A 20,360-nucleotide genomic window follows, 5' to 3' on the forward strand; every position below is an offset into this window, starting at 1 on the left:
GGAGAAGCCCACATCCCAAGGAGCTGATGTTTCTGGCCAACAGCCAGTGAGGATCTGAGGCCTGCCAAGTCACATGAGGGAGTCTGGAAGTGGGTCTTCTCAGTCCTGCCAACAGTTGTGAGTGAGCATGGATGCACATCCTCTCCCAGTGGAGCATTTGGATGACCACAGCTCTGGCTAACACCTTACTTACAGCCTTGCGAGAGATTCTGAGTCAGAGGCATCCAGCTAAATTGACCCACAGACATGGTAATGTACAAATATGTCTTGTTTTAAGTTGCTAAGTTTTGGTGATAATTTGTAATGCAGCAAATAGAAGAGGGATGCTGCCAAAACAAATACAGAAAAAAAAAAAACAGAGAAGTGGCTTGGAAACAGGCAGTGGGCAAAGGCTAGAAGGATTCTGAAGAGTGTACTGGAGCAAGCCTAAATTGCATTGCACAGATTGTGAGTGGAAACTGGAAGGGAGTGTGCTTGTTATGTAGTGACACAAAGCTTAGCAACATTATCACCTTCTCTAATGAGAAAGTAGGAAGTGTTCCTTGTGAACAGGGTGATCTGGCTAAGTAGAGTTCTAAACACAGTGGTGAAGGTGCTGCCTGATTTCTTCTTGCTGCTTATAGTAAAATGTAAAAAGAATAGAGTTCAGTTGAGAGTATTAAACAGAAATGAATTCTTTCTGTTTAAACAGAAACTTGATGGTTTTCGAAGTCTTAAAATTAAGTCTAAAATTAAGAAATGGCTTCTAAACAGAGTTCAAATCCAGGGAACTGCCAGAAGAATGTGGTTTAAAAATGAAGCAGAACGTATAACCAGGCTGAGCGTGGAGGCTCACACCTGTAATCCCAACACTTTGGAAGGCTGAGATGGGTGGATCACTTGAGGTCAGGAGTTTGAGACCAGCCTGACCAACATGGTGAAACCTTGTTTCTACTAAAACAAACAAAATACAAAATCAGCTGGGAATGGTGGCACTAGCCTGTAATCCCAGCTACTCGGGAGGCTGAGGCATGAGAAACGCTTGAACCCGTAAGGCAGAAGTTGCAGTCAGCCAAGATTGCATCAGTGTGCTCCAGTCTGGGCAACAGAGCAAAACTCTGTCTCCAAAAAAAAAGAAAGAAAGAAAAAGAAAAATAGTATAACCAATAAAATCTTATTAAGAATTCTGCCCTTAGGAAATTCAAATTTTTAAATAATGAGTGACAAACAAACCTGTCACTGCCCTAAAGGGATATACTATCTCCCAATGATACCAACATCATTGGAAAGATAATTTGAAACATAGGCTGCTGTTGCTGCTGCTGCTCAAAAAACAAAGCAGAGAAGGGAGAACCCATGGAGGAACTGTCTCCAAACAGCGTCCACCCTCATTTCTACACAGTCTTGGCTTGGGGTGAATTTTCCCCGAGCATGGCATTCCCTTGGCCACACTGATCAATGTGATCAAGAGTGGCTAGGACCAAAGCCATTCAGTCTGTCTCAGCGCATATGATTAATACTGCTATCAATAGGATTCCAAGCAGCAGAATTAGTCTAACTTGCAGCATTGATAACAACTATATTCCCTAGGCTCCCAGACCCAACTGGTTAAAGAAATCCCATAAACCATCAGGATATACCTTAGAAACCCAGGACTTTCTCCTTAAGCTTCTGTATTGATCTTTCCACTTGGCCTAAGGTATTAAACCAGGTACAGCAGGATCAATAATTACATAGACTCAAACCTTGGCATACAAGGAGGAAGTCTAGGGGTTAGAGCAATTCTACTGTCCAGAAAAACCCTGACCAAAAGGTTGAGGCTGACATGACTGCCTTCCAAGACTGAGGTAGTACCAATAATCACATTACCTAAAATCAGGAACAATTTTCATAAGACCTTATCTGATTAAATGACTTTAATCATAAGGACAATTGCCTGTAGGGCTCATACAAATAATAAATTAGTTATCCCTCAGGAAAGCTCCCTTTAGTAACTAAGAGTAGCCTCATTTTGGAGGGATCTCTATAATCATCTGAAGGCTACATGATCTAATGGTGGTCTTTCTTTAAATACATATATATATATATTTAAATTCTTTAAAATATCCTAAAGAAAAGATTTTTTTTTTTTTTAAAGAAAAGATTTCTTACAAAGGTCTTTCTTTGGTGATGGATATCCCAAGTAAACGAATTTGATCTTTACAAATTAAATGAATATATTAAATTGTCACATGTACCCTGAAAAGATATATATCTTATGCATCAATAAAAATATTTGTAAAAGAATCACCTGGAGATCCTATTAAACTGCAGATTCTGATTCTATTTTTAAAAGCCTTTCTTTAAATACATTTAAATATATAAAAATACCTCTAAGGTGCAGCTACATGAGAAGTTCAAAGAATGTGACCAGTTGCCACAATTTGCTTCCACTGTTTGCTATCCCAAACTTTTTTTTAATTGACTGAGTAGAGACAGGGACTTACTCTGTCACCCAGGCTGCAGTGCAATGGCGCAATCATAGCTCACTGCAGCTTCAAACTCCTGGGTTCAAGTGATCTTCCCACCTCAGCTTCCCATGTAGTCGGGACTACAGGCATGCAGCACTGCCATGCCAGGTTTTTACAAAATTATTTTTTTAGAGACAGGTCTTGCTATGTTGCCCAGGCTGCTCTTGAACTCCTGGCCTCAAGTTATCCTCCCACCTCAACCTCCCAAAGTATTGGAATTACAGGTGTGAGCCACCACTCCCAACCCTATATATCCCAAACTTCAATATGTCAGTCTCTAATTTTAGGAGTGGCAGACCCAACAAATCAGTTGTAATAGACCCACAGTTAGTAAAAATATAACAAGCTTCATCAAGGGGAGTATTGGCCAGAGAGATAAATGGACTTGTGTGCTGCCTGTTGAGCAGAGTGACCATGTCCATTTTGGGGTCTGCATAACTAGTGCTGAGATTGAAAAACCAGAAGACAACATTGGACAACTTCGCAGAACCATCAGTGAACCAATACCAGGGATTTAAAGAAAGTCTATGAATTGAAGACATCACCAAGTCAAACTCCCCATTTCAGGAGGCAGAGAGACAAAGTTTTAATCAAACAGAAAGCTACCACTTGTAGCCAGCCTGGCAGCTTTCTGGAATCTGTCATTTCTATTTGACAAACAATGTGTGTTGAACCCTTCCAATCTTGTTGGTCATGAGTTCAAGTTGACCCATCTCAAACTGAGAATATCAGGCCAGAGGTATTGTCTGTCCATGGGTCAGACATTCAATTTCTTTTTATCATTTTTTTAATGTGTTTTTAAAAATATACTTTAAGTTCCGGGATACATGTGCAGAACATGCAGGTTTGTCACATAGGTATGCATGTGCCATGGTGGTTTGCTGCACCCATCAACCTGTCATCTACATTAGGCATTTCTCCTAATGCTATCCTTCCTCTAGCGCTCCACCCCCTGACAGGCCCCAGTGTGTGATGTTCCCCTCCCTGTGTCCGTGTGTTCTCATTGATCAACTCCCACTTATGAGTGAGAACATGCAGTGTTTGGTTTTCTGTTCCTGTGTTAATTTGCTGAGAATGATGGTTTCCAGCTTCAACCACGTCCTTGCAAAGGACATTAACTCATCCTTTTTATGACTGCATAGTATTCCATGGTATATATGTGCCACATTTTCTTAATCCAGTCTATCATTGATGGGCATTTGGGTTGGTTCCAAGTCTTTGCTATTGTGAATAGTGCTGCAATAAACATACATGTGCATGTGTCTTTATAGTAGAATGACTTACAATCCTTTCGGTATATATCCAGTAATGGGATTGCTGGGTCAAATGGTATTTCTGGTTCTAGATCCTTGAGGAATCTCCACACTGTCTTCCACAATGGTTGAACTAGTTTACACTCCCACCAACAGTGTAAATGCGTTCCTATTTCTTCATATTGAATTTCAATAAGAGCTTAGTAGCAAATTCATAACCACTTTAAAAAAAAAGAGGTGTGTTCAATGACTGATCAAGCATGTGATATTGTTGAGTTGGGAAATGGCCTGAGAATCCTGGCAGCCAAATATTTTTATTATTTTATTATTATTTTTGAGACAGAGTCTCATTCTGTCACCCAGGCTGGAATACAATGGCACTATCTCGGCTCACTGCAACCTCCACCCCCTGGGCTCAAGTGATTCTCCTGCCTCGCCTCCCGAGTAGCTGGGATTACAGACGTGCACCACCACACCCAGCTAATTTTTGTATTTTTAGTAGAGGGGTGTTCACCATGTTGGCCAGGCTGGTCTCAAACTCCCGACCTCAAGTGATCCTCCCGCCTTGGCCTCACAAAGAGCTGGGATTACAAGCATGAGCCACTACTCCAAATCCATTAAGTGTCTAAATAAGCTGTGAATTCCTTTTCTCCTCCTAAGATGCTATCTTGTTTCTGCTGGGCCACTTGAGAGAAAACAGGGAAGGTGATATACATGATCCACTGTTATCGCTCTACATGTGGCAATCTCTGAATGGGAAAATCCCCATGGACACTAATGTGACAAGAAGTTCACGCATGTAACACATCAATTCCATTTAGCAGTGGAAACCATGACACCATTACATTTTATTTGCCCACAAAGGGTGCCATCCTCAAGGCTATTTTAGCTTACCTTCCCACTGTGAACCCATTATATCAGCTGAATTTGGGTATCCTTCTCACAGTGGCACTAGGTGAAATAGTGAGTTGGGAACCACAGTATCAACAGAACAGAATGATAAAGTTCAAGTGTTTCCCCCTCCAAAGTTCTCCATTATATTCAAGGGGTTTTTATAAAATTTGGTCTCTCTAGAGGGCAAAGAGATTTCAGCCCAAAGCAACTGAATCAGGGTAGAGCAGGAAGGCATCAAGAGGTGTGGAAGCAGAGAAGAGCTCTGTGGCAGTCACAGGCACATTCAGTTCTGAGCAGTGCAGTGTTTACTCCTGCTTTAACCTAACTTCCAACGTTTATAGTCCACCTGAGGCACTCTATAAGGCTGCTCATAATTACTGACACCATCTACTTAGTTTTGAGGAGTCTTTGACTCAGTAATCATAACCTTGACTTCTATAGCAAAAATTCCATTATACAGTCCATCTTCATCTGGGACATTCACTGCCCTGTTATCATGATAACATCTCTTTAAACCTGGTTTCAACATAAAAGGACACGGGAGTTTTCCAGGATGATAAGGCTGACTGTAAGAATTTATCTAGACTGTCTTGGGACAGTTTCACATTCTCCGGTGAGTTACCTTCATCAGCATTATAGGTTCAATGCAAGGCAGTTAGGGTGCAAGTACTCACTAGGTTTCCCATAGGAGTTTATGTATCTCAGAGAAATTTCCCCAATAGGAACAATATTCCCTTGTAATAGCCAGGACCCACAGCAAAGAACACTGTGATACCTTTTATCATCAGAATGAATCTAAACTTGGCATGAGAGACATGACAGACTGTAAGAGGGTTGAGTCAAAAAGCAGCCTAACTGTTGCTATTCCTCCTTATCTAGCACTACACACCCTGCCTCATCATCTCCCCAGTGAGTAAATTTCTTCAATTCATGCTCAGTATAGGTGTGGGGTCAGATCCTTCTTCTAACCCAGGATGGGTCTTTGAACTAGTTGAAACAGACTACAGTAGTTTCCCCTTATCCACAAAGGATAAATCCAAGGCCCCTCAATGGAAGGCTGAAACTTCAGATAGTATTGAGCCCTATTATATACCATGCTTTTTCCTATACATACATACCTATGATGAAGTTCAATTTATAAATTAGGCACAGTACATTCTATATACTCTATTATTAACTAATAATAAAATAGAACAATTATAACAACATATTATAATAAAAGCTATGTTAACATGGTCTCTTTCTCTCAAAATATCTTATTGTACTGTACTGTGGGTAACTGAAACCCTCACATGCAAAATTGCAGATAAGGGAGAACAGCTGTATTACCATTTTTGGACTGGCTCCTCAAGCCACAATTTCCAAAGGGTAATGAGTAGAAGGTCAGATGATTCCTGCACAGGTAGACAAGTCAGAAGAACCCAGAGCTATGTAACCAGAATCTTTCATAATCAGCAGTAAATATTACTGCCCTTTGCTCTAAAGGGAAAACTATCTTCCAAGGCTGTTCAGTCCACAAACACAAACACTTGAAAAGGTAGTCCAGAACATAGGGCAGTCAGTGTCTCAGAATTGTGACAGGCCCATGGAGAACTGTTTCCCAACAATTATTTAATGGAAAAAAAAGTCTATACAGTTAGATGAGGCCCTTAGGGGGGTAAAAATGTCAAGAAATTCAGTTGATTTTAGAAAGATTGAACACTATTGTTGTATTAGGTTGGTGCAAACTAATGCCATTACATTCAATGGCAAAAACCCGCAATTACTTTTTAAAGTAATTACCTTTTAAAATACTTTCTAGCTATGATTTGTTTCTGTATACTCTGCTCTGCGATAGGCTGCGTTTTTTTTTAAAACATTTCTGGGCTGGTCACGGTGGCTCATACCTGTAATCCCAATACTTTGGGAGGCCAAGGAGGGTGGATCATGAGGTCAGGAGATCGAGACCATTCTGACCAACATGGTGAAACCCCATCTCTACTAAAAATACAAAACTAGCTGGGCATGGTGGCATGTGCCTGTAGTCCAAGCTACTCAAGAGGCTGAGGCAGGAGAATTGCTCAAACCCGGGAGGTGGAAGTTGCAGTGAGCTGAGATCATGCCACTGCACTCCAGCCTGGGCAACAGAGCAAGACTCCGTCTCAAAAAGAAAAAAAAAAAAAATTGAACACACCCTTTATTGCCACAGCTGCTTGTGCTACAGAAAATAAACAAAACAAAAACCTCTTTGCAAATAAAAATAGAAAGCAGAAATATCAAATCCACTTTTATTTTGTATGCCTTAACATTGTGATGATTCTTTTACACTATGGTTATTGGATCTTTTGACAGGTTGCCTTGAAAAGGATTTAAATTTTTTACTACATATATTAACTATTTTCACAGCAAAATAAGCTGCTTGTGAATATAAAATATATTCTCCATGTCTTAATATTCTTAATTCAATTCCATTTAATACATTTACCTACTTATAAAGAGAGAAATGCTATTGTTTTTAATTAAGTCCCTGATAAATATATTCTATAGGAGGAAGGAACCAGTGATCTCTTTTTGCCAGAGATCCTGAACTAAACGGTCGACAGACCAAAGTAGACCTCTATAATTCAAATGTCACACTGCAAATTCAAACTGGCAGTCTTCCCTGAGTTTCATTTTACTTGCCAAGAGAACAATGAAGCACTTATTCTAATGCCAGTAGAACTTTGGGAAGAGACTAAGAGATTTGTATTTCCCTGAATTTTCCTCTACAGAAGAGGACAGCTATGAGTGACTGAAGAGACATGTTATCATTATTGTAGTAATTCTATAATTGTACAAGTAATTGAATCTTGAAAAATAAGGTGTTTACATAAAGACTGATTCATATAATTGCAAAAATGCTATCAGATCATCAAATAGAACCAGAAATTACAGTTACAGAATTTAAGGTACAAAAAAAAGTAAAATCAACAAAAATGTCACTAGTGGTATTACATGGATTATGCTATTACATAGATTAATGATAAACATAGTCTCAATCTTAAAATCTCCTTCCAGGGAGAAAAATTCTAGTCCTTTCCTCACATGGCTGTCTCATGATTTGTGGCAGCCATTCCGTCTTGCAAAGTGCCTGCAATGCCAGGACTCAAAGATCTTTACTGCAAGATTCCTGGCATCTTTACACTGGATCACTCCAATACTGATTGTGTCTAACTGCTTCCCACAAACATCCCAGGTGATATCCTTGCAAGCCATATTCAGATTCAGTAGGTCTGAGGCTGGGTGGATAAATCTGTATTTTTAAAGAAGTAGCATGATATTCTCATACTGAAGCAAGTTGAAGACACAAAGTTTTAAGCCATTTTATAAGTCCTCAGAGTGCAGGAACTATGTCCTATTCATTTTATATCTACATAATCACATAACTGCAAAATATATTATACTTGGCAGCTTTTGAATTATATTAAATACTGAGTTGACATAAAGCCTATTCAAGAAATAAATTTAAAACATAATGAATAATTATATAACCACCATGAATAAACTAACAACTTATTTCAGGAAAAGGAACAGAACAACTCATTTTCATTGAAGTCCTCTGCATGTGCCTCCTTGATTCCATTTCAGTTACTTACTCTTCTGGAGTAATTCTGCTGAATTTTATCATTTTGAGTTTTTTTTTTTTTGGTTTGGCTATATTTTTATATCCAAACAATGTGTTATTTTGACATGATTTTATGCTTTATATAAATGGAATAATATTGTGTGTATTTTTCTGTGCCTTTTTGCTTTTAATCCTGTGCTCCTAAGATTCCAGCAGTTGTTGTGAGTTGCTGAATCAACATATAATTTCATTTTATGACTATACAATAATATATTTATCCATTCTCTTGTTGATAGAGATGTCAGATATACTCAAATTTTGTTACTACTACAAGAACAATATTATACATGTCTTATAGCTAATGTATATGAATTTTACTAGGGTGGTTTACAAAAAATAAAATTGTTGAGTCAACTTTATTAGATAATGCCAAATTGTTTTTCAAAATGGTTGGGCTTATTTATTTTCCTGCGTGCAGAGAATAAGAGTTTCCCTTACTCCACATCCTCACTAAAACTTAAAATATCTGATTTAAATCAATTCAGTGGGTATAAAGTAGTATTTTATTTTGGGTTTTAATTTTCACTTGCTGATTGCTAATATATTTGGACATCATCTGGTATGGAGATTTCCTCTTCTGAGACATACCGGTTCAAGCCAATGGCCCATTGCAGTCTTTCCTTACTGCCTCATAAAAGTACTTTTTCTATACAGTCATGTGCCATATAATGACATTTTGGTCAGTGCTGGACCTTACATATGACAGTGGTCCCATAAGATTATAATGGAGCTGAAAAGCTGTCATAATGTCATAGCACAATACATTACTCACGTTTGTAGTGATACTAGTGTAAACAAACCTACTGTGCGGCCAGTTTTATAAAAGTATAGTGCATACAATTTTGCACAGTACAAGATACTTGATAATAAACAGCTTTGTTAGTGGTTTATGTATTTAGTATGCTTTTTACTGTTATTTTAGAGTGTAGTGCTTCTACTTATTAAAAAAAGACTAACTATAAAACAGTCTCAGGCAGGTTCTTCAGGAGGTATTCCAGAAGAAGGCATTGTTATCATGGGAGACGACAGCTCCATGTATGTTATTGCCCCTGAGACCTACCAGCTACACAAGACATGGAGGTAGAAGATACTGATGATTCTGACCTTGTGTAGGCCAAGGCTAATGTGTATGTTTGCGTCTCAGTTTTTAACAAGAAGATTTAAAAAGTAAAAAATTAAAAACAGGAAAAAGCTTACTGAATAAAGGTAAAGTATTTTTGTACAGCTATACAAAGTGTGTTTTAAGCTAAGTGTTATTACAAAAGAGTCAAAAAGTTTTTAAAAATCTAAAAGTTTATAAAATAAAAAAGTTAGAGTAAGCTAACGTTAATTTATTTTTGAAGAAAGAAAATATTTTTAAATAAATGTATTGTAGCTTAAATGTATAGTGTTTATAAAGTCTGCAATAGTGTAATGTCCTAGTGTTCACACTTACTCACTGACTCAGCCAGAGCAACTTCCAGTCCTGCAAGCATCATTCATGGTAAGTGGCCTCCATGGGTGTACCATTTTTTATGTTTTATACCATATTCTTACTGTACATTTTCCATGTTTAGATACACAAATACCATTGTGTTAAAACTGCCTACAGTATTCAGTACAATAATATGCTGTACAGGTTTTGTGCCTAGGAGAAACAGGCTGTAACATCTAACCTAGGTGTGTAGTAGGCTATACTATCTAGGTTTGTGTAAGTACAGTCTATAATGTTCACATGATGATGAAATTGCCTAAAAGTACGTTTCTCGGAATTTATCCCCACCATTAAGCAACATGTGACTGTAATTTACTTTCAGTTATTTATTTTTTAAACATTTTATTCCAGCTTCTGGTTTGTCTTTTCACTTTCTTAACGGTATTCTTTTGATGAACATAAGTTTAATGTAGTCAGGTTTCTCAGCGGCTCATTTAAGAAACATTTCTAAAAACTGAGGTCATAAAGGTATTCTTCTACGCTATCTTCCAAGTTTTATATTTTTGCTTTTCACATTTGAGTAGTCAGTCCACTTGAGACAGAATTTTGGGTATGGATTATATGGGGGCTCAACTTCACTATATTCTCTTTATTGAAGAGCCAAACATTTCTCAATTCTTCTAGAGTGTAATCTATGTCATGAATCAGGTTTTTGTATATCTGAAGTGCTGTTTCTGGGCTCCTTGACCAACTTGCCCATTCTTTTGTCTCAAAGTATAAATTTACTAAAGTTTAATAATATTTATTTCCATGTTAAAGCATGTGAAATGCCATGGTTATTTCTCATGTATCGCCCTTTCATGTATATTTTAGTAATAGCTTACCAAATTCTATTTAAAAATCTTTTGAAATTATTTTTACAAGAATTGCACCAAATCAACAGGTATTGAATCTTCCAAACCATGAACAAGGTTTCCTTGTCCTATTTTATAACTTTCTTTAGTATAACTCTATATGATTTTATTTTTCTCTATGAAGGTCTTCCCTATCATTTATGTCTTGAAGGCTTGTAAATGGTAACTTATAAATTATGTTTTCTACTGGTTTGCAGACATATTGAAACATATGTTTTATTTTACATTAATTATGTATTCAGCAAAGTTACTATAATTTTATATTACTTCTAATAACTTATCTATAGGTACTTTTTGAGATTTTTTAAATGGACAATCTCATCGTATGTGAATAACAGTTTCATTTCTTCCTTTACAATTTATTTCTTTAATTTCTTTTACTTGCCTTCCAGTACAAAGTCAAATATAAAAAGTGACTGATTTTCCAATGTTAAACCATACTTGCATTCCTGGCTAAACCCAACCTAGTTATGACATATTATCTACATAATTTATGATAAATTTTTTAGAATAAAAGCACAACATAATTCTAGAATGTCATTACAATAAAAGCAGAACACACTTTTCTTGAACTGCTTCTTTCACTCATCATAATGTCATAATTATTGTTAATACTTAATCGTTATGATGATACTGTAATTGGTATTACTTTGAGTTATAGTAGACAAAACCCAGGGTCCACTTGATGTGGGATGCTTAATTAGGAAACTTCACCATAAAGTTGGAACCCCATGGACTACACCTTTCTGTAAGGTGAAAATAAATCTATCACCCTTTTTACTGTTATTTTAGAGTGTAGTCCTTCTAAAAATATAGACTAACTGTAAAACAGCCTCAGGCAGGTTCTTCAGGTGGTATTCCCGAAGAAGGCATTGTTATCATGGGAGATGACAGCTCCATGTATATGTGTGAGGTATGTGTGTATTTGTGGTATGTGTGGTGTGTGATAGTAAATACATTTCTAAGATTTAAGGCTATTTCTAAGTGAATACATTGGGAAGGAGATAAGGACATATATGCAGTATTGTAATTTAGGCCATTTTGACTATTCTGTTTCAACTGCAGGTTTATTCAGTTATGACTAAAAAGAAGGCATGTTACTGTGAGTCAAGTATGTTAAGTATGTTCTGCTTTTATTGTAATGACATTCTAGAATTGAGTATGCTGTGCTTTTATTCTAATGACATTCTAGCTATGATATCTCTTTTATATGTTGCTTCATATGGTTTACTAATACTTTGTTTAGGACTTTTTTTGCATTGTTTTTATGAATGGGATGGACCTATAAGTTTTCTTTGTCATCGTTGTTAGCTTTTGGTACCAAGGTTATGTTTTATTACTTCATACATCTCACACTCTCAAAGTTTTACTGCATTCCTGGTATCAAGTTGTACTACTTTTGTTTTTCTGTCTTCTGGAATAAGTTATATGCAACTGGAGATATTTGTTCTAGCTTGGCATAATTGATAATAAAAGGATTTTGACCTTATATTTATTTTCTTTCTTCTTTCTCTTTCTTTTCTTTTCCTCCCTCCCTTTCTTCTATTTTCTGCTGTTTGTTACTCATGGTGCTTTATTTCCCTGTGAACTTTGTACCTTGAAATGGTTAACTCGTATTTCTAGAAACTTTATTTTCTTTGAGTAACAATGAATGCCCAAGGAAAGATATGCTTTTTTTTTTTTCTTCTGAAAAGTAACATAAATTAAGGCTACTTGTGATCATAATTTCTTAGAAAAAAATTTTTTGGCTCTTCCCCTCAGCACCTAAGGTTTGACACTGGCAATTATCCATGCAGTCCCCGGAGTGATAGATTTATTTTCACTTTACAGAAAGATGTAGTCCATGGGGTTCCAGCTTTATGACGAAGTTTCCTAATTAGGCATCCCATATCAGGTGGACCCTGGGTTTTGTCTACTATAACTCAAAGCAATACCAATTACAGTATCATCATAACATTTAAGTATTAACGACAATTATGACATTATGATGAGTGAAAGAAGCAGTTCAAGAAAAGTTAAGTATGTTCTGCTTTTATTGTAATGACATTCTAGAATTGAATATGTTGTGCTTTTATTCTAATGACATTCTAGAATTGGAGAAATTAACTTACAGTTTCAAAAAGCAGACTGAATAGTTGTCTCAGGCTGAGAGTGACTACAAAGTTCCATAAGTTAACTATTTGAGGTAATAAAAATGTCTTATATCTTGATTATGGTGGTGGTTACTCATCAAACCATTAACTTAAATACACTGAAAATTGGTGCATTTTATTGGATGTAAATTATTACTCATTAAAGTTGATATTTCAATGGGACTATGTAATGATAACATATCAAATTATACATTTAAGATCTGTGCATTTCACTCTATGTCAAATTTATCTCAATAAAGCCATTAAAAAAATCTCTTTAGGAACTGAAACTTCCGAAATCAACTAGAGTTTTTAACATCCTTACTAGCTTCAATATCAGTTAAAAATAAATGAAGCCTTTATCAAGCCTGACAAAACTCCATGATAAAGCAGCTTTAACATCTCAATCCTTGGCCACGTCACCATTCAGTTTTCATTGCAGATGGAAACGTATTTCTGTGACAGAAAATATGTTTCTACGATTTAAGGCTATTTCTAAGTGAATACATTGGGAAGGAGATAAGGACATATATGCAGTATTGTAATTTAGGCCATTTTGACTATTCTGTTTCAATTGCAGGTTTATTCAGTTATGACTAAAAAGAAGGCATGTTACTGTGAGTCACCAAGTTGCTATTTTGATAGTCCCAAAGGTTTTCAAGGGATAAAATATGCACATTCATTTTTTTCTGGTTTTACATGAAGAAGATTGTGGTTTAGTGTGCTAGAGATACAGTCTTCTTGCAAATTCATGGACTCTCAAGACAATTAAAATGTTGTAGCAAGCAAAAGCCCATTGAAACCTGTCATTGAAGAGATTACAGGCTAATGGGGGGAATTTATGGATAAATAATTATAGAAAGAGATACACACAGTACCGCTAGCCCAGCAATGCTTTGTGAAGGAGATGAAACTTAAATGGAACCCTGAAAGGTGAACAGGATTAAGTTGCCATACAAGGGCAACAGAGTCAGTGTACTAGACACCATAAAAGGTAGAGGAAACAAAAGGCATAGAAAAACTAGGGGATCCCGATGGCCCCTGGGAAAGTAAGTCTGTTTCCCAGGCATCCATCTCTCACTGTGTTTTTTAGCATTTTAGAATGTTTCGGTAAATTATTCAACTAATATATACATTTTTAAAGTCAGAAAAATACTGTCATTTGTGTTAGTTTCTATGACATCTCTTTAACACTGCAAACTGTGTTTCATCATTGTAATATTGAATTGTTCTAGCATAGTTTCTAGGGAGTACAAAGTCTACACTTTCAGAGAAATTTAATTACATGGAAGAACTTGATAAAGTTTATTTGGTATTTCGTATCTAGCTCATGAGTAAATAACATCACAATGTAGCAGTGGGAAGGAAAATATATTCAAATCATTTGCATCATAGTGTTTTTAAATCAAAGAAAATGAGCTACAAAAAGATGACATTGTTTACATGAAGGTTCCTATCCTAACCTGTATCTCCCCTTTACCCATCTTTCTGTCTGTACACAGTGTATTAAAAAATAACATCTCCATATACGAAGAGTATTTCTAGAGAAAAATCTTTCAAGTACGGGAGGATGTCTACCCTGTGGGGTCAGAGTGTGTGTGGTGTGTGTGGTGCATGTATGAGGTGTGTATTTGTGGTATGTGTGGTGTGTGAGGGTGGTGTGTGTAGTGTGTTTGTCGTGTGTGTGGTGTGTGTGTGGGTATGTGTGGTGTGAGTATGGTTGCGTGGGTATGTGTGGTGTGTATGTGTGGTGGGTATGTGTGTGGGTATGTGTGGTGTGTGCGTGTGGGTATGTGTGGTGTGTGTGGTGTGTGTGGGGGTATGTGTGGTGTGTGTGTGGGTGTGGTATGTGCGTGTTGTGTGTGTGTGTGTGTGTGGGGGGGGTGTGTGAGGTGTGTATTTGTGGTATGTGTGGTGTGCGAGGGTGGTGTGTGTAATGTGTGTGTCGTGTGTGTGGTGTGTGTGTGTGTTTGTGTGGTGTGAGTGTGGTTGCGTCGGTGTGTGTGTATGTGTGTGTGCTGTATGTGTGGGTATGTGTGGTGTGTGTGGGTATGTGTGGCGTGAGTGTGGTGTGTGTGTGTGGGTATGTGTGGTGTGATTGTGGTGTGTGTGTGTGTAGGTATATGTGGTGTGTGTGCATGGGTATGTGTGGTGTGTGTGTGGTGTGTGTGTGGGCATGTGTGGTGAGTGTGTGGTGTGTGTGTGAAGCGTGCGTATACACTACTTAGGCCAGAGCACATATGGATAGAGTCTTAAACAGAATGTTTTCCAAGCACTTTGTGATTCTGGGCCTCAATGACAATGACCGTTGCTATAGATTTGGGGATCATAAACCAAAGGATGTAATTAAATTTAATGATTTTAGAGATTAGACCAAATTGGAGTCTGTGAACAGGCTGTTAAATATATTTCTTTTATTCTTCAGGCTCCTCTAATTGCCATAAATCAGCCTGCCTTTTACATACACTCAGCCTCCATTTTTAAGCACCTCTATCTATATTAACAGCAACTAAACATAATGAGAATTATTTTATTATTTAAAGTATAGTATCATTTTAGATATTTTGATATGTCTACCATATAAATCATGCAACTAAATGCTACTATAATTTAAATATATATGTAATCTAGTGTTTTGAAAAATCAAGAATTTTGTATCAAAAGATTAGTTTCTTAAAAAGTACTGGATTTACAGACAGTATAAATCACTATGTACATTATTACTGTATAAACATCATACAGACCTGCTGTTGGACATTTGTTTTTTCCCTTTAATTTCAATCACAAGATATTTAAAGTGTTAGGGGTTAAAAATATCCATGGCTAAATATTAAGAAATGAGTCTAAATTGCAGAAGCTATACCTAAAATATATGCTATGTTTCAGAATTAAATGTTTTTTTATGATTATTTTCAAACTATTATTCAATGCACAAAACACATCACTCTAGAGAAGTTCTTCAGAACATACAGATAGTTAATAAGACACAAAGAATATTTAATTTTACATATAAAGCAGGAAAGTACAGGTAAGCATTACTTTCAACCAAAAAACAAACCTTAAGAAAATAGTTGTTATTGTTATTGCAGTTGCCAGACATTCCTTGTAATTCAGCCACAGTGTTCTAAAATGGTTGACAAAAAATATTAAAGAAGGCTTAACCCCCACTGCAAAGAGAAAAGCCAAATGTAAAGGATAGAAAAACACTGAGTCCCAGTGCTTACTGTTATACACAGTGTTAAGTACTAAGACAATATTGCTGCATGTTGGTAAAAAATGCCCCCACTCTTAGTTTCTCAGTATTATACAGTAAAAAGTCTATTTACATTATTGTATTCACATGATTAAAAGGCCAACCATAATAATTGCAATCTCTTGTTTACACACACAAGCTGTTTCCAACTAGGAATGGCAAACAGTATGAGTCAAATTTAATGTTATCCCTCTAACACTTTTTATAACATAAATATTATATTCTTGTATACCTTTTAATACTTATGCAAACCAAAGCTTCCATTATATTTTTCCTCTAATTATTACATGCCAACACAAGCAATAAAAAACCATACCCATGTGGGCAGCTACTCTAAACTGTATTTAATACTTTAAAAGATTCTAAAAAAATATTGTTGCTATAACATTCTTATAATGATATTAATTTCCAGTAATGAAAACAAATTATGAAAGAAAGATTAAATTATATTTTAGAAGAAGGGGCTTCAGTTTCTGGAGTGATGATTAACCTTCTTATGAACTACTGCCTAAGGAGACTTTGAAATGCTATCTATAGCTAAGACTTTACAATGTCATAAATATTATATCTTAAAAGAATATTTAAGGAAGCCAAATAATCATAATTTTTACAGTGCAATACTTTATTTTAATTTAATTTAATTTCAATGACCATACTTATTTTCTAATTCAGAAATGGAATATAGCACCAGTTCATACTGTATTTCCTCTAAGCCTGCAGCACTTCAAACTGCACAATGCTCTTAAATAAAAAATACTCATAATATATACACGCTACACGAAATATATACCATAATTACATCATCTCACTACTAAAAGGCTACACACTGATAGTGGTGGAGTATGACAAGAGAGTAAATGTAATTAAAAAGTTAAATTCTAGTAGAAAAATTTATCATACCCCCCAAGTGTCATGAAATAGTGCTGACTGTCTGAGGGATTTTCTGAAATCCTCCATGGCAACCTTTCAGATTGTTAGAAAAGAAAGAAAGAAAAAAACCCAAGTGATCAATACTTCTATTAAACAGAAATTAAATCATGAATCACAGATATATTCAGATATACATTTAAAATTTTTCAATTGTTCAGATATTCATCTCCCTCTTCTTAAATAGGATCCTCCTTTTTATTCTACAGCTTTTAAGCAGAGCCATTTTAACATTTTTTTTTAAAATCAGAATGTTTAACAGAGAGTAAACAAAAACAGGGATGCAAATTAAAATAAAATTGGCCGTTCGCTTATTCTAAACCCTTCTAAAGATGTAGAGGAAGAAAAAACAGAAAAAGCAGAAATTTAAATAGTTTGAAAATTATCCATATAGCTTAAATTCTACTAGAGTATGACTTATAATTTCCTAAAGCATTGAAACAGATATGTCTAAGCATACGCAATATACTGTAAGGTAATCTTCCTCAATATAGTTCTTAGAGCTCCACTGTAGGTTTATAATTTCAGGAGCTATTTCTCCCATTGTGATGTTTTCCATGTAGTGAATGCAAGCAAGCAAATACCCTCTGTCAATGTGACAAGTTCCAAGTTACAATCAACTGGATGATTTGATGAAAAACAGAAGCTATCTATCCTTCAGCAGAAAATGCTGATCTAAGAGCTGGCTCTGGAAATCAGTTGGATGAACTTGGTTGCTCTGAATCTAATTGGAGGTTTTCCTTACTGGTGCAGGGAATGTCACAAGGGATACTGTCAAATAAAAATAACTCTAACTTGGAAATCACTAGATGATTCTATAAATCATAAAAGTAAAAAAACCAAGTGACTGATTACACACATCCAGGGCTTATTTTAACAAAGATATATCGATCAATAAATTGTTGGATTATATATGAAATTAACTCAATTATTCAAGGAGCATTTATTCATTATATATTCAATATTTGTTCTTCTCATTTCCTTTATGCCTCTTGGGCATTTTATTCTTCGTTCACAAAGGAAGACAGGGAGTACATAGAAAATGGGGAAAAAGCACTCAAATCAATTTAATAATATTTTTTAGGCCGAGCGCAGTGGCTCAAGCCTGTAATCCCAGCACTTTGGGAGGCCGAGGCAGGCGGATCACGAGGTCAGGAGATCGACACCATCCTGGCTAACACGGTGAAACCCTGTCTCTACTAAAAAATATACAAAAAAACTAGCTGGGCGTGGTGGCGGGTGCCTGTAGTCCCAGCTACTCGGGAGGCTGAGGTAGGAGAATGGCGTAAACCCGGGAGGCGGAGCTTGCATTGAGCTGAGATCCGGCCACTGCACTCCAGTCTGGGCGACAGAGTGAGACTCCGTCTCAAAATAAATACATAAATACATAAATAAATAAATAAATAAATATTTCTTAGCATTAGAAAAAAAAGAATTTGAATCAAATGATAATTTGAAATTTTAACATTGGAGTGGATTTTCACTATTTGTACAGCTTTCATCTCTCCTATATAACAAAAATTAACAGTTGGTTTTATCTGGGCATCTTTTGGTGAGGCAGTGTGTAACATACAAAAAAGGGAAAAAACCCAAGTCACAGAGGAGGATGAGAAAGAGATACAAAGGAAAATTCTCTTAGACATTTTTCCATAAACTGAGTTACTTGGAGTAACATAGCAAGCACCTTGTTTTTACTTCTACAACTTGCAGAAAGAAAAAACAGTTTAACTCAAAGCTAAACTAATTTAAAAAATTGAGTACTCAATTATTCTTCCCTTTAAACTCTATGAAGATGATTCTTACGGACTGTTAGAGTAAAATAATTATCCAAAGACTTGATTTCCCTATTATTAGAAATACAAAACAAAGAATCATAGAACCTGAACTCTAGCACCCCAAACAGTAATTCTCTTAACATCTTTTGTTACCCAGTTATTCTGTGTCTGCCTGAATAGAGCAGGAGTGTTCTGTATACTCTACTGAAAAACAGCACAGTGTGTTGCAAAGAGTCCAGGCTTTTGAGCCAGCAAGACCTTATTCCAGTTCCAACTCTGCCAGCTACTGGACATACCACTAGAAGAAACCTCAGTTGCTGCATTTCTAGGAAAAAAAAGAAAATCTCTTCTGGCTGCATCAAAGATTAAATGAGATCATGTAGGAAAGACACCTTGCAAAGTGCCTGCCACTAAATATTTACTTAATTTCCTTGCCCCTGACAATATCTGCTCAGGTGACAACTCTGATTACTTTACAAAAGCAGGCAAACAAACAAACAAAAATCTATAAGCAATCTGCCATTTAAGATGTGATACATTCCTAAGTATAAATGTCATGTAAAAAATATTCTTTTTCCATCTATTCAAATTATCAAGTTAAAGAAAAATCTGGGCCAGGTGGGGTGGCTCACACCTATAATCCTAGCACTTTGGGAGGCTGAGGCAGGAAGATTGCTTGAGGCCAGGAGTTCAAGACAGGCCTGGACGACATAAGTGAGATCTCATCTATTTAAAAAAAAAATTTTTGTTTTCATTAGCAGGATGTGGTTCTGTGTGCCTATAGTCCCAGCTACTCAGGAGGCTGAGGCTAGGCGGAAGGTTGGCTTTAGCCCAGGAGCTTGAGGATATATTGAGCTATGTTTGCACCACAGCACTCCAGCCTGGGTGACAGCAAGACCCTGTGTCTAAAAAAAAAAAAAAAAGAAAAAGAAAAAGCTAAATCTTATATCAACTTTTGGGAATGAATGCGATCAGTGCCTCAAAATAACTGCAGAAAATGTGTGGTCTGTGATCTAGATGTTTTACTTGGAGTGCCTTAAAAATGTGACTATCTTGTTTGCCCCCTCTGCTTGTTAGACTTGATGGCTTATTTCACATTCATGGAACATTAGAAGCTGGAAGGAATTTTGTGATCTAGCCCAATCCCTGTGCTTTCAGGCCAAAGACACCAAGGCACACAGACTGGAAAGCCTGGCCACGTCACCTTCCACCACTTGATGTCACTGTACTCCCCTGAACCTAAGACCAAAAATCCTAGCACAGTGAGGATGCAAAAATCAAACCTGCAGAAAATGATTCTACAATCTCAGAAAAAGCTTGCAGTCAAAGCAAACTGGTGTCTTTGATAAAATACAAAATACTAATGTAGAGAATTGAAAACCAAGAAAGATACAAGTTCAAAATATTTGAGGAAATCCCTTTTTTAGTTTGAAAATTCAAGAGAACATTTTTCATGCAAAATATCTCAGTGTAATGAAAATATACTTGCCATTTCAAATGGACTCATCAAGTAAGAAAATAAATTAAATCAAGTTCTAAGAGTCTAATTCATTCACTTAAAGGATTTCTAGTGTATTATTCTTTGATCAAAAGTTAACAGATATACCACCTCTAATTTTTTTTTTTTTTTTTTTTTTTTTTTTTTTTTTTTTTTTTTTTTTTTTTT

At 36.1% G+C, this 20,360-nt stretch overlaps 1 protein-coding gene across 2 annotated transcripts in view; it reads right to left on the minus strand.

Annotated features, from left to right (window-relative positions):
* The window catches only part of PPP1R9A (protein phosphatase 1 regulatory subunit 9A), a 389,446-nt gene that overhangs the window by 72,428 nt on the left and 296,658 nt on the right, over nt 1–20,360 (minus strand). For both annotated transcript variants that reach the window (XM_025379448.1, XM_025379449.1), the window contains exon 7: nt 15,798–15,863. In XM_025379448.1, the coding sequence (XP_025235233.1) occupies nt 15,798–15,863 (66 nt within the window). The remainder of the gene's footprint in view (nt 1–15,797; nt 15,864–20,360) is intronic.

Source organism: Theropithecus gelada, chromosome 3 (genome assembly GCF_003255815.1).
Source record: "Theropithecus gelada isolate Dixy chromosome 3, Tgel_1.0, whole genome shotgun sequence".
Taxonomy (NCBI): domain Eukaryota; kingdom Metazoa; phylum Chordata; class Mammalia; order Primates; family Cercopithecidae; genus Theropithecus; species Theropithecus gelada.